This window comes from Berghia stephanieae, chromosome 2, assembly GCF_034508935.2.
Source record: "Berghia stephanieae isolate SIO BIC M18660-M18661 chromosome 2, UCSD_Bste_1.3, whole genome shotgun sequence".
Taxonomy (NCBI): Eukaryota; Metazoa; Mollusca; class Gastropoda; order Nudibranchia; family Aeolidiidae; genus Berghia; species Berghia stephanieae.
This window is the reverse complement of record NC_088361.1, coordinates 45512106-45525590: the sequence shown is the minus strand read 5'-3', so window position 1 is coordinate 45525590 and position 13485 is coordinate 45512106. Positions and strand designations below refer to the sequence as shown.

Here is a 13485-nt window from a genome sequence, read left to right as displayed (position 1 = left end):
TCTTTAAATCGGTGAACATTTTGAGTTTGTTCCTATAAGCAAGATCTTTGGGGTAACCCAGAGAATGATACATCAGATGAATTAGCAAGCCAGTGAAATCAATCTAGTCTTTCAGAAACTGCATGGTGCCTCGGCCTGCATGGACAGAAGTTTCTCAGCAAGACCGGAAAGAACAACCTACAGTGAATTGCCTTAACCCTGGCACCAGTTATAATTCTAGGATCTCAAATAACAGATGCTTCAAATAGAGCTCAACATTCACTAGAAAAAGCTGAAATGGCTTTTACGAAACAATATGACTTTTAATGTTTATATGGTGTGGAATTTCTGGATCGCTTGATATTATTATTCATAATATTAGTGTTTGTTGTGGTAGTAATAGCAGCAGTGGTGGTGGTAATATTTGTAGTAGTAGTGATAGTAATAGTAGCTGTGGTAGTAGTTGTAGTAATACAGACCTGTAAATGGTTGGTGAAAAAATTGTCGGAACTTTTTGAACACGCGAAAATAGACAACAGGACAATTTGTTTTGATGTTTTGTTTTTAAGGGTTTTACTTGCAACACATTAAGGTCATATCAGCGCCAGTAAAAGGAAGAAAATGGGATAGTAAAAAGTTCTAGAATTACAATTAAAGCACCCAAGAAAAGGTAAGACAAAGGGGAACTTGTTCAAATAGGAAACAGATGTAGATTCCAAGAGCACACTGTCAAAGTACTTAGTCTGAGATCACCTAAAAGTCTCATCCAAACACAAGCACAGGTCCCAACTAAGAGGAATACACTCAAATTTTTACAAATCAAATTATATAATATGTAAACTAAACATAATACAATGCACAACAGAGAGATGATTTACAAGGAAAAAAATATCATCTCCCAAAACTATAATTATAAATTTGACTTTCCCTCCCAGCCAAGGATTCTGGCCAGGGTCTGGACAAAACTAAGTAATCTCATACCAAGACGACAGGAAACAATTGGAAAACGGGTATGGGGGGATAGACGACACAGCATGTACCTCCCTGCCCACTATTGGAGGTCAGGCACAACAGGACAAAAATATGGACACAACACAGGTATGACACGTCAATTGACAAGTGAAATCATGTCACTTTCCCCTACTTATTTATAACAAGGTCCTTATTTTATGGTACCAAAAAAACCCCCAATTATTTGAGGGCCCAGGTCTGAGTTAGTTGTAAAATTAAATGAATTCCTACCCTTTTGAAGGATGTGTATCTCGTGCTTGACACTGGACGCTGCGTATCTTCGCTCTTGTTTGTGTTAAATGTTTACGCTGATTCTTTCGTTTATTTGGATTAATCCTTATAGAAGAAGAAGAAGAAGAAGAAGAAGAAGAAGAAGAAGAAGAAGAAGAAGAAGAAGAAGAAGAAGAAGAAGACGACAACGAAGAAGAAGAGGATGTGGTGCGGTCGTGTGAGAGCTTTCCAAGAAGAATATATATTTCGAAGAAAAATAACTATTTCGCATTATTATTTTTTTCCGTCTCACATCCGGACGGAACCAATAAAATATAGAGAAAAAGATATGAGAACCGGAGATATGCATGTGTGTTGGTAGAAAAATAGAGAGAAGCCTTCCAGTCCGGTTCGACACACTTCTGTGCGTGCGTTATTTACTGACTAGGTGTGTGTGTGAAGACGACTCGCGCGAACCTCTCTCGCTGGCTGTGGCACAGTAGCCAGGCAAAGAATACATCCACGTCTAGCGGAGCGTGTAGGTGGCATGATAATATATAGCCAACTGATAGACTGCAAGTTTTGTTTTGTCTTTGATGCGACAAATAAAAAGTTCTTTTTTTTTTTAAGTCGGCATTTGAAACGGAATAAAATCTAATTTTTTTGAGGAACGAAATAAAAGTCTTATTTTCTTTTTTATTGGTTCTGTTCTTTGACGTTACGAATTTTATTTTTACTATTATTTCTTTTTAAAAAAATATTAGCACTTATAGGGCAAATTCGTACTGTCGGAAATCCAACAATAGACGGAAGATTTACAGGCCTGGTAATAGTAGCAATGGTAGTAGTAGTGATAGTAATAGTAGCAGTGGTAGTAATTGTAGTAGTAGTGATAGTAATAGTAGCAGTGGTAGTAATAGTAGCAGAAGTAATAAGTTAGTTCAGGGAAAAGTGTGACACAAAGCACCATCGTGACATTAACTCTGCTCTTCATAATTGAAATTTTCTGTTAATTCCCTGACCTGTCTGTGTTGAAAAGGAAAAAAGATTCACGTAGAGAAATAGAAAGTTGACATTGTCACTGGACATTAAATCATACAAACCTCTCTGAAAGATGAATGAATTATTTGGAATAAGAGGACATAATGTATGACTTCATTTTTTACAATTTGACCACAAGTCACAAGACAATATAATAGCCATCATGGAATAATTTTAATTTTTACATAACTATTTACAAAATAATTTATGGAAACGGGGAGGGGGTGGGGGTAGTTTGGGAGTTTAACTCTGATTAGTTTATAAATTTAGATTGTCATAAAACTGAATTTGGATGGACAATGATATGATGGTAATAAATACTGAGTGAAATCGGAAGATGATATGAGGGCAGTGATGGTGATAATTCTTGTAATGTGATTAAAAATTGTCGTGGACAAATATATTAATAATACTATAAAAAGTTGTAAATTGGCAGTACTCGGACTAATTCTCTTTTGAGAAGGGGGAAGAGGGAATGAGTGAACATGAATTGTATGAGTCTTGTCAAAAAAACAAAGAAAAAACCAAAACAGATCAAGTCATGAGATTTGAACTAGAAATGTTCATGTAAATTTCCATATCGGCTAAACATTTCAAATATAAAACAACGTGAAATAACAAGTGATTGTACAAAGAGAAAACCTGTTGAATTAAATTAAATTCCTTATACCGTTTCCCTTATATTATGCAGTAACTGAAATCAATAGAACAACTTAACAGGGTCCTATTTTGTCTAATCATCAACAGACACGATATAAAACGATATCGTTGATAGAAGACAACAAGTACCTCCCTGCCCACTATGGGAGGTCAGAAACCCCACCCAGAACGATATCGTTGATAGAAAATTGGAATGAAACCTCCCCATACACATTTACTTGGATCCCTGTGAAAATATCTACATTATTTAACAATTTTTCCAATACATTCCAAAGATATCGCTCCTTGTTCCTGTCATCACAATCAATACTGTTTGAAAAAAAAGCAGCATCTCTGTTATAGAATCTTATTGTCGATGGAGTCCACGGTACAAAACCTTAAAACACCTGGCAGCATAAGGACAAAAATTAGTTTTTCAGAGGAATCGAGCATTAGATGTTTCAATCCTGGAGGTGCCAGACCTCTCTGGACACCGACACGCCATCTGGTCTCTCACAGTCTTAGTCAATGTTTCCACCAAAACAAAAAACAAAAACAAACAAATTTCAAGGTAAAAAAATTTGTATCACCCAAAAATTTCTGATTTCTGACCTTATTTGTATCTGTATAACAATACAGTGGAATCCATATAAAATCAACACTATTTAAAGTCAATTATTTAAAGTAAAAACCTCATGTGCTGGTTGAAATTTTCTGTTCTCTATCTGTTCCATTGATAATGGATAAAAATCAGCATTGCTTTAAAGTCAACCAATCTCTCTGGTCCAGAGGTGTTGACTTATCAGGATTCTACTGTAGTTTAATTAATTCCCTCTGAAAATTTAATCAGAAAATCCTAATTTAGCCATATGTGGCCTCAAAAAAAAAATCTGTCCTCTAGATGAAATCTGTTAGTTGTCATGCTGAATCAGTACGTTGCCAAAACTATTCCATGTCATGCATTGTTTTCATATTCAATGTGGACTTAAATCCATTGACAAAAGCTGTCGACATATATATATAAATATATGAACCTATTTATTTATTAATAAATATATTATACTAAATTGTATTTAACTTTACCGTGGATTTAAAATCTTGAAGATCAGATCAAAGCCCATGATAAAGAAAAAGAAAGAATATTCATAGAATTGTAAAAATAATTTAGCACTTGCACGCATCTAAAAAAATAAAGGGGAAATAATTATCACACAAAAAACAACAAAAGATACAAACAACAATTCCTTACCGATTCTAGAGAGCACTCAAAAAGTATGAGTCAAATCCAGATAAAGAGACAATTATAATAGAGTAATATCCCCTTGTGTCTAGTCTCACACTGACACTGACACAGGAATTCTGCCCAAAGGGACTCGCTCAAATAAATGTTTACAACACGCATAAAGTAAAAATCTAAAAATAGTCTCATCTGTAATCGAGTGGAACCAAATGGTTTTCCATTCCACATCAAGGACACAAGAGCCATATGGGAAGGACAATTGAAATTTCTAAAAAGAGGAGAAAGCAAGAATATGGACCATAGAGCTCACTATCCCTGGAGGCTAACATTCCCCTGTAATAAGGTGAATTCCATCCACCACAAGGGACATTTGATTTGATGATAGAAGGGACAACCATCCAACAGTTGGATAGCAATAAAGTTACAGGGAGAGAAATAAATGTATTTCACTTTTGCTAACGAGTAAAAAATGCATTATGAATTGCATCAACAATTGACAAAATGTCATAGATTGAAAAATGCAACAAGGTCAAAATCAGACGATTCTATCAATAAATAATCTATAGCAGCATCGCATGAGAATAAATAGACTGGCTTGAAGCTAAGGTCAAGGATGGATGACTTCAAACCAATTGTCAATGTCAGTCAATCAAATCTACGGTAAAATAAAATAACAAGACAAGTTCTTGGGGACAAAACCCCATTTCCTCCGATTTTCAAAATCCAACTTTTGTATAAATGAAAATATAGGGAAGATCAAACATGGACTCAAAAATACATTCCAAACCCTAACAGGTCATCGTGCCAACCAAACAGATAGAGCATTGAAACAATTTTAGTTTCTAGCCTGTACGTGGGATGCTTATTCGCTAAAATAAATGTACAGAATAAAGGGGAGATAATATTGGTTTTTAAACCAGAATACAATTCAATGCTTTGATTTCTTGGTCAGAGGTAAAGGCACAATTGTCTTCTGGTTAACATGATGTAAAAACCATCTACAATTGTTACGGCGTGGTCCATGAATCAGTTGTAAAAAAATCAACACCAATCCCAGAATCCTAAGCTATTGACGCTCAAATAATGGCTGTGACATTGACTATGGCAGTGCTGGCATTGACAGCAAGATCTGTGGCATTGACTAGGTAGGTGGCATTGATGGCAGGAATAACTGTGGCATTTAGACAGGCTGATACACTTGATCCAACATCAACAACGAGCAAACCTGAGGAGAAGAGACAAATGGAAGCTACATTCACATTTTTGTTCGCAGTAAACTCATGGTAATCTAACAAAGTTCATTTTAGCGTCGGTGTGGCCCAGCGGCACAGTCGCTGTTTCATACCCGAAAGGTATCGAGTTCGATTACACGTTTGAGCAAGTCACTTCATCCTAGCTCAGTTTGCAAATATCAAATGGCAAATTTGTAGTCACAGACATTAACAGAAAAAAAAAAAAATTGTCTTACACAAAAAATTATTTTTTAATCTTCAAGTTGCATTGAATGCTTCCTGAAAACATAGTTCGTTGAAGAGCTCTTCAAACCATAACACACAAAAAAAACTATTATTTACCAGCAACACAAGCAGACATGAGGTTGGTGACCACGCCGCCGAGAAGAGCACTAACAGCAATTTGTGCAAAGTCTCCTAGTCTGTTGGGAGCCATGGGTCCAAGACCACCTAGCTGGATCCCGATGGAGCTCAGGTTGGCAAAACCACACAAGGCGTACGTTGCTATCGTCTCTGAACGGATCTGGAAATGGAATCAATTATGGTAAAACCAAGGATCCTTGGGTAAAACATAATACACATCTTTTACTTTTCCAGCAGATTACCTCATTCTACATTATTTGTCATGAGGATATAGAAGGAATGAAATTGACGTCACTCATCTTTTGTTATTGATTTTAGCCAGCCATTTTTATTAGTAGCTTTATCAATCAGACTATAAACCATTCAAAGTTATATTCGACTGGCGGATGTTTTGATTATATATATATATATATATATATATATATATATATATATATATATATAAAATATATATATATATATATATATATATATATTCATTCTACACAACAATTCAAAGGAGTTCTGTTTTATAAAATATTTATAACTCTTACAATACGTTTCTAAATTTTAAATGGTATTTAAGGAAGTTGATAAAAAGAGTAAATTTCACTCAAGTGTCCAGAAAATCATACAGACTCACCGAGATCATCGGTCCCTTGGCACAATCCTCACGATTTGAAATGAACTCAGAAAGTTTGTCATAGGCATAGAATTCGTTGAGGAATGTTTTGATCCCAATCAGCTCAGCCACATAACCAGAATCCTCCCAATCTACACCCATCACGTAGGCCAGGGGCATCAAAGCATAATGACAAATCATCTGATGGATTAGAAATTAAAAAAACAATATAAATATTGCATTTACCTTCTTTTAAAAAGTTGATTACCTGACTTGCTTTCAGTGCTTTATCATTTGTGCTGCTATGTGGCTTGTGGTATGACACTCGCTTTCGATCCTTAATCTGAGCCTCGCTATGCGCATAGTCGAGTCTTTGGAAAAGGCTCTTTACTCACATTCTCTCACTGTAATCAGGTGTAAAATGAGTACCTGGCCGTTAACAGCATCGTCTCTGTCTGAAAATTTTTTAAATATCGCCTAACAGGTTTTTTGTTTGTTTGTTGCTTTAGGTCTCTTCCAACACAATTGAGGTTATATGAGAGACCGCTGAAACAAAAAAACAAGCAATCTAACAAAAATAGTACAAATGTTAATCAAAATCATAACCTAAAGATATCATAAGCTAAATTATAAATAACCAAGAACAAACAGGCAGAAGATTTACAGAGAAAAAAAATATCCCCTGTCAAAAATACAATCACAAACCAAAGAAGCAGGATAGGCTAGTAAAGAGAAGAAGAAACGACATCACTATCGGATCGTACACCCATGCGAACATCATAGGTATATGATTCAAGGGTGATGCTCCCATCCAACCACCCGCTGCCTAACAGGTTTCATTAATGTCCTAAATGTTAAACGTTGACGTTGGCCAGGGACCCCTTGTAAAGCGTTGTGAGCACGTTTAGTGGATATTGCGCTATATAAAAGCTCAATTTTATTTTTTTTCTTTATAATTTCTCTTGGTGGAAGATGAGCTTTTGACATAGTTATTAGTTGATTCATATAGTCTTTGAGAGGGCTGATGTGTTATTATCCCCTTTTTCTTTCTTTTTTGATGGGAGGTGGTACAAGATGAAATTTCTGTCCCACTCCAATAAGGTGTAAAAATTGTGTAAAGAGCGATAGTGTTCAATCAGGGGTTTGAACTGTGGGAAAAGTTCTCAGATGCCTTTCATAGTTGGCACATTAATCGTGTATACAACACCTGATCAACTATACACAAATCAGGTCTATTTCCCACTGTGTCAATCTGGCTTGATCTACTAGACACGGACAATTGAATAAAAAATCAACAATTTGACAAATGCAACGTTTACATTTTTTGTATGTCAAATTTTATAATTTAAATTCTTACTAAAAATTTCCATCTTGAGGCAGTGGGTGATATAAGGTTAGGTGAAAAGCACGGAATTCTTGAATCAATCATAATAATATTAATACAGTGCACTCTGGATAATTGCAACTCAGTTACCAAGAAGTGGAATTAATTCTAGATAAAAGTCACTGATTAATTTAAACAAACTTCGGTTAATCCGGAATGTAGTAATAAATTACACTGATTGAGGGCATTCCATGAACCAAACATTTCAAAGGGAGTAACGATTATAAATGAGTAAATTATCTTTTGCTATTCTTGGTTTCAGGTTTTAATGGCTCTACATCCACTAACCTGAAAGTTGAGTTCAGGGACACAGATAAAGGAGCCAAACCAGGAAATGGCACTGTTGACAAAGCTGAGTAGAGCCACAAAGGCAATCAGATTAGCGGCGACATTGGCAACTAGAGAGATGGCACACGACGCCCCAGCAGCAGCTGCTTCAATCACGTTGTTGTACGACCTGATGGGATAGAAAAGGGACAAGAGATGTATTTTTTAAAATGTTTTAAAAATCAAAACAAGCAATAAAATGAATGCCAAAAAGAATAAAGTAATAGGCATAGATAGACAGGACCCACTTACATACATGAACGCACACACACACATATACTCTATTAATAAGTTATATTTGTGCAGCTATGTAGTCTAATGGTATGACACTCACTTTCAGATCGGAAGTCCCCACTCTGAGTGACACATAGTTGAGTCCTTGGAAAAGGCTCATTACTCAATTCTCTCACCATTGTGTCCATACCCAGGTGTAAAATGAGTACCTGGCTTTTAACAGGATTAAAACTGTAATATCACTTAACAGGCATCATGTCTCGTTCTACATGTTACAAGTTGCTGTTGGCTAGGGGACCCCTAGTAAAGCGCTTTGAGTTCGTTAAGTGGAATTGTGATAAGACAAATGATCAAGTTCTATTGTTTTCTTTTTTTTTTTCTCTTAGCACTCCAAATGGATTAAAACTAAAATCATTCCACCAAGGCTGTGAAAAACTTTCATCTTTGCCGTCTGGTTAATCAATGTTTTCTGTTTCATCCGACTTACTGCTTTTCTCTCATGATTTGGTTCATTTTGCTGATTTTACTCTTTCCCAGTTCTGGGTACAGGATTTTGGAGACAGCGAGCGCAGCTGGTGCATTCATCACAGAAGCTGTCAACAAATGAGTGGCAGGGACCTAATACAAACAAAGAGAGAAATAGAGGGGAAAGATTTTAATATCAAATCTTTAAAACGTGAGCATCATTGATGCTTTTTCTCAAAGCCCAAAATCAAATCTTTACTATCGACCATTGGAATTGAAAAATGTCAAAAGTTCAAAGAAAAACAAATAAATCAAATTTTATAAAGTTTTAAGAAAAAGTTTGGCGCCTTTTGTTCTGCCAAGGAACCAATAAGTAAGAAGTTTGGTTCTAGATGCTTCTTATTCCTTTGAGCACGACAATTCCATTGAATAAAAATTTAAGAATTGAAAACAAAAGCATGGAATCCCGATTAAGTGAGTGAAAATTGATTCTATTGACCCGTTGACTTGTCGGATATTGTCCATTCTAGCTACAGAATTCTATTGACAAGAACACACACAATGACTTCTGCCGTACTCTGGAAAAACACATTAAAAAATTTGGCCAAAAAACTCGTCCTTCAAATATTGAATGATTTAGATGACTCATCATGGCAAAAATTATCAAACCCGGGACTTCACAGACAAATGGTGGAAATTGATGTGTACATGTATGAAGGTATGACATCCGAATACAATTATGGCCCTTGTTTAACATTGTAATGGAATATATTTTGCATCATTTTTAAAGATTTCTATAAGAACAATGAGCCCATAATGAATTGGGTTATCAGACCTTCAAATAAGCAGTGCACGTCGTAAATCAATGCTTACCCCTTTCATGATGTAAGCAGCCAAGACAGCTCCAGCAATGGTGGCAAACCCTCCAACCATGATGGCATGCAGCTCTGACCGGGTCATCAAGGCCAGGAAGGGACGAATCAGAATTGGTGCCTCCGTCTGGAACATTTTCAATACAAACTTAATCAACGACATTATTCTCTTTATTTTGTCTCTCACTGATAAACTGACACCATTTTAAATGAAAATTAACAATGGGAGGAGAAAAACAAAATAAAAATAAATGAAATACTCTTTACAAATAGAAATTATATAGTGGAAGTGTAAATAAGTAAATGAATAAATACAATAAAATAAATGGTACTAAAAAAATATATGATTAACTTTTACATAACTTAGCAAATTAAAGAGAGAGAAATTGGCTACGTGGTCTAGTGGTATGACACTCGCTTTTGGATTGGAAGATCCTGGGTTTGAGCCTCGCTTGGCGCATAGTTGAGTCCTTGGAAAAGGCTCTTTACTTGAGTCCTTGTAAAAGGCTCTTCACTCAAATTCTCTCACCGTACTCAGGTGTAAAATGAGTATTTGGCCATTAACAGCATTGTCTCCGTCGGGAAAAGAAATTGTAATATCGCCTAACAGGCGCCATGTCTCATCCTACATGTTAGGTGATGCTGTTGGCCTTTGTAAAAAGCTTTGAGCATGTTTGGTGGATATTGCACTATATAAAAGCTCAGATTTAAATTTTAAAGTTTTAGAAAAATCGGAAGAGCCTTTATCTCACCTGTCCTACAAAGATGTTCCCAGCAGCACACATAGATTCAGCAGCCGTCGTGCCCAGCGTAATCCTCATCACATAAGCCAATTTGCTGATGATGGCTTGCATGACGCCCAGGTAATACATCATGTTGATGACACAACTGAAGAAGATTATCACTGGAAGGACCTAGGTGAGAAATTTTGTGTAATATTCTTATTATTGCTGCTGCTCTTTCCTGTGGTTTTAGGTGAGAGGTAACCGATTAGTTTAAAAATCTTTATTATTCTTAGCAACGTTGTGCTGTTTCTATACAGAAAATAATAAACAAAAATGAAAAATAGACAAAAATTAATAAAACTGTAACGAATATTTCTCTGTTGTCGATCTGTTTTTTTTTTTTTAAAAAGTAATGTATTTATTGTTTTATTGGGGTTTTTTGGTCAAATTGACTGAAGAAGGGTTTTGAACACGAAACATTCTGTCTCATATGTAGTTCTATCTTGAAGTTGATTTTTAAATTTTTCTTTTAACAAACTCACTCTAAATGCGAAGAAGTGCTCATTCAAGCTCCCCAACACAAATTTAGACCCGGCGTCTGTGTAGCTGAGGAAAGTCCTGAGCATGGAGCCAATGGTGTGGAACAAGTTGTAGCCGACACTCCATTTCAGGATTATAACAGCAAAGTAAAATTGGAGAGCAAAGCCGCCCAACACTGGTCGCCAGTTGATCTGAAACGGTGATGGAACGAAGAAATGGGGAGAAAAGTGAGAAATTTGTGAATGGATGTTTTTGTTTGATGACAATGAATTGAAAAAAAAAAGTAAATAAATATAAAGCCAGAGTTTTTCTATAGGGTGAAACGGACAACATAGCAATAGTTTGCTATCCTTTGGATAGGACTCTTGTCTATCACAAAGTACTTTCCGAGAGCTCTGACAGAATCAGCTACCCAATCACTACTGAGTGGACAGAAAAAAAATGTTGACTGCACCCTGGATCGATCTTGGCATCTTTGCTTGTGAAACGAGTGCTCTACCAACTGAGCTATCGGGATCCCCATTTAACAGTTTATGAAAGATTTTATAAATGACAATGAGACATTGTATCACACTTTTCCAATGACATACAAATATATTGTCAAACAGACGCATCTTCATGCTTTGATAACAGCTTGTTGTTTATAGCTGCCTTATATGTTTTTCCAAGGTTTTCCATTTAAAATGTTAATGCTTTTAGTGACAAATGGTTCAGTGGTCATTGACAAATTTGATGCATAATATATTTATCTTACAAAATCCAAAGTAAAGAGTTATCGTAGGCATACAAGTGGTGTAATCACAGAACTTCATTTTGTTTTTCAACAAAACTTTTAATTCAGTTTTCCCCTGCAACAAGATGTGTGATTGTTACAACATGATGGATTCCACTAGGGAAATGTGAAGTTAAAACAAAGCAAGGGTTACCTTCTTGGGTGCTTTTGAGCAGAATAGTAGGAGGCAGACGAAGAAGAGCCATCCAACCAGGGACATCAGGTTGGAACTGTTCTGTTCTGCTGAGATACCAATAATGACCACGACGCCTACCACAGGTAACATGTAACACATCCTGGAACGAGGACAAAGAAATGTTTCCTAATTGGAGATTGACATCATACAATTACAATCATACTATGAATTTTTCACTCTGTTTATACCTATAGATATTGATGTCCACCCTCACCCCCCATCCCCTAAGACTGTTTAACAATTATATCTATAGACATTGATACCCCCCCCCCCCCCCAATGACTTTTTAACTGTTTATACCCATAGACGATGTCCACCCCCATCCCCTATGACTTTTTCACTCTGCTTATACCCATAGACATTGATGTCTACCCCCCCACCCCCAATCCCATATTATGACTTTTACACTGTTTATACCTATAGACATTGACGTCCAACTACGATACAAAATAAATCAACAACCACATCACAATAATAAGAGTAGTTGAAGAAGAAGAAGAAGAAGAAGAAGAAGAAGAAGAAGAAGAAGAAGAAGAAGAAGAAGAACAACAACAACAACAACAAATGACATCAGCAAGCCACCATCTGTCACTAAATGGATTTCCATATCTAAGTCAAAGTCAGAACTTCCAATTCATGATCAAACCATCCAAAACGTCACGTCCTTCAAATATGGCGTCCCCCCATATTTCATGGAATTCCTGAATCATCAATACATTCCATCTTTCTATTCTGCAGTGCTGATGGTGACTTGCCTATAAGCCCCATTTTGTCTGCATTAGCCCTCTACTTTAGAACAATTGAGACATATAATCACCGTTGGTACTCCAGCTAACTTCTGAAGAGTGGGGAACTGTACGTATTAGTTCAACCACACATTAACTCACTCAACCCTGACACCGACTATATCCGCAGTTTACCCGGGTTACTTTTACCCCACGCCTATTTATTACATTTTTCTGAGACAAATTATAGGCGTAGTATCAAAGGTTATGTTTTTAGTTATTGCATGTTAATGTACATGTACATGCTCATTTTTTAATACAATTTTTTTCCAATTTCGAAAAGTAGCAAAAATCTCTTGGATTGAGTGAGTTAAGTCTCTCACTGCTAATAAATTGATATTTGGGGGGAATGTGATGTTTTTTTTAAAGGAGGAAATAGGATTCAATAGTCGAAACGTCACTTCCTTCCTAATGACACATGGTAACTTAGTAACACTGGCTCTAAACTATCGGAACAATGGCGGACGCCCGTATGAAATATTTCTCCGGCGAGTATAAAGCGTATCCAGAGGGAAAAAAACACATACATTTGATCATGTTTTGACTTTTACACATTCTGATCACAAGACATATGAAAAGTTCTAGCCAGCATGAAAAATATAACGTAATGATTTTCTTTGTTTAGAACCAAGATGGCCGCCGTTGCCAGGGGGCGTGACATCAGACTATTGAATCGTATTTCTCATTTGATTCAAAAATCGCGGATTTCCTCGGATCCGAGGAAAACCATAAGCACTGATTCAAGATCGTAACGCTTTGTCCGGTCATTGATCAAAACTGACCATTTCAGGATGTGCCATTTATTGCTGATGGCCTTAGCGATGGGTGCAAAGCATGACGTCAAGGAATCCCCAAACTTGTCGCTGACG

The 13485-nt window shown here is 36.3% G+C and overlaps 1 protein-coding gene across 2 annotated transcripts in view; it reads right to left on the bottom strand.

Moving 5' to 3' along the window:
* Positions 1-279: 279 nt before the first annotated feature.
* Positions 280-13485, bottom strand: part of LOC144964981 (solute carrier family 28 member 3-like) — a 47369-nt gene continuing 34163 nt past the window's right edge. For both annotated transcript variants that reach the window (XM_078899800.1, XM_078899801.1), the window contains exons 4-13: positions 13399-13485; positions 11790-11931; positions 10866-11054; positions 10351-10512; positions 9600-9725; positions 8749-8879; positions 7989-8157; positions 6338-6517; positions 5695-5875; positions 280-5345 (exon numbers count right to left, since the gene is read on the bottom strand). The exon at positions 13399-13485 is cut by the window's right edge and continues 149 nt beyond it. In XM_078899800.1, coding sequence (XP_078755926.1) covers positions 5197-5345; positions 5695-5875; positions 6338-6517; positions 7989-8157; positions 8749-8879; positions 9600-9725; positions 10351-10512; positions 10866-11054; positions 11790-11931; positions 13399-13485 — 1516 coding nt within the window. In that variant the 3' untranslated portion in view covers positions 280-5196. The remainder of the gene's footprint in view (positions 5346-5694; positions 5876-6337; positions 6518-7988; positions 8158-8748; positions 8880-9599; positions 9726-10350; positions 10513-10865; positions 11055-11789; positions 11932-13398) is intronic.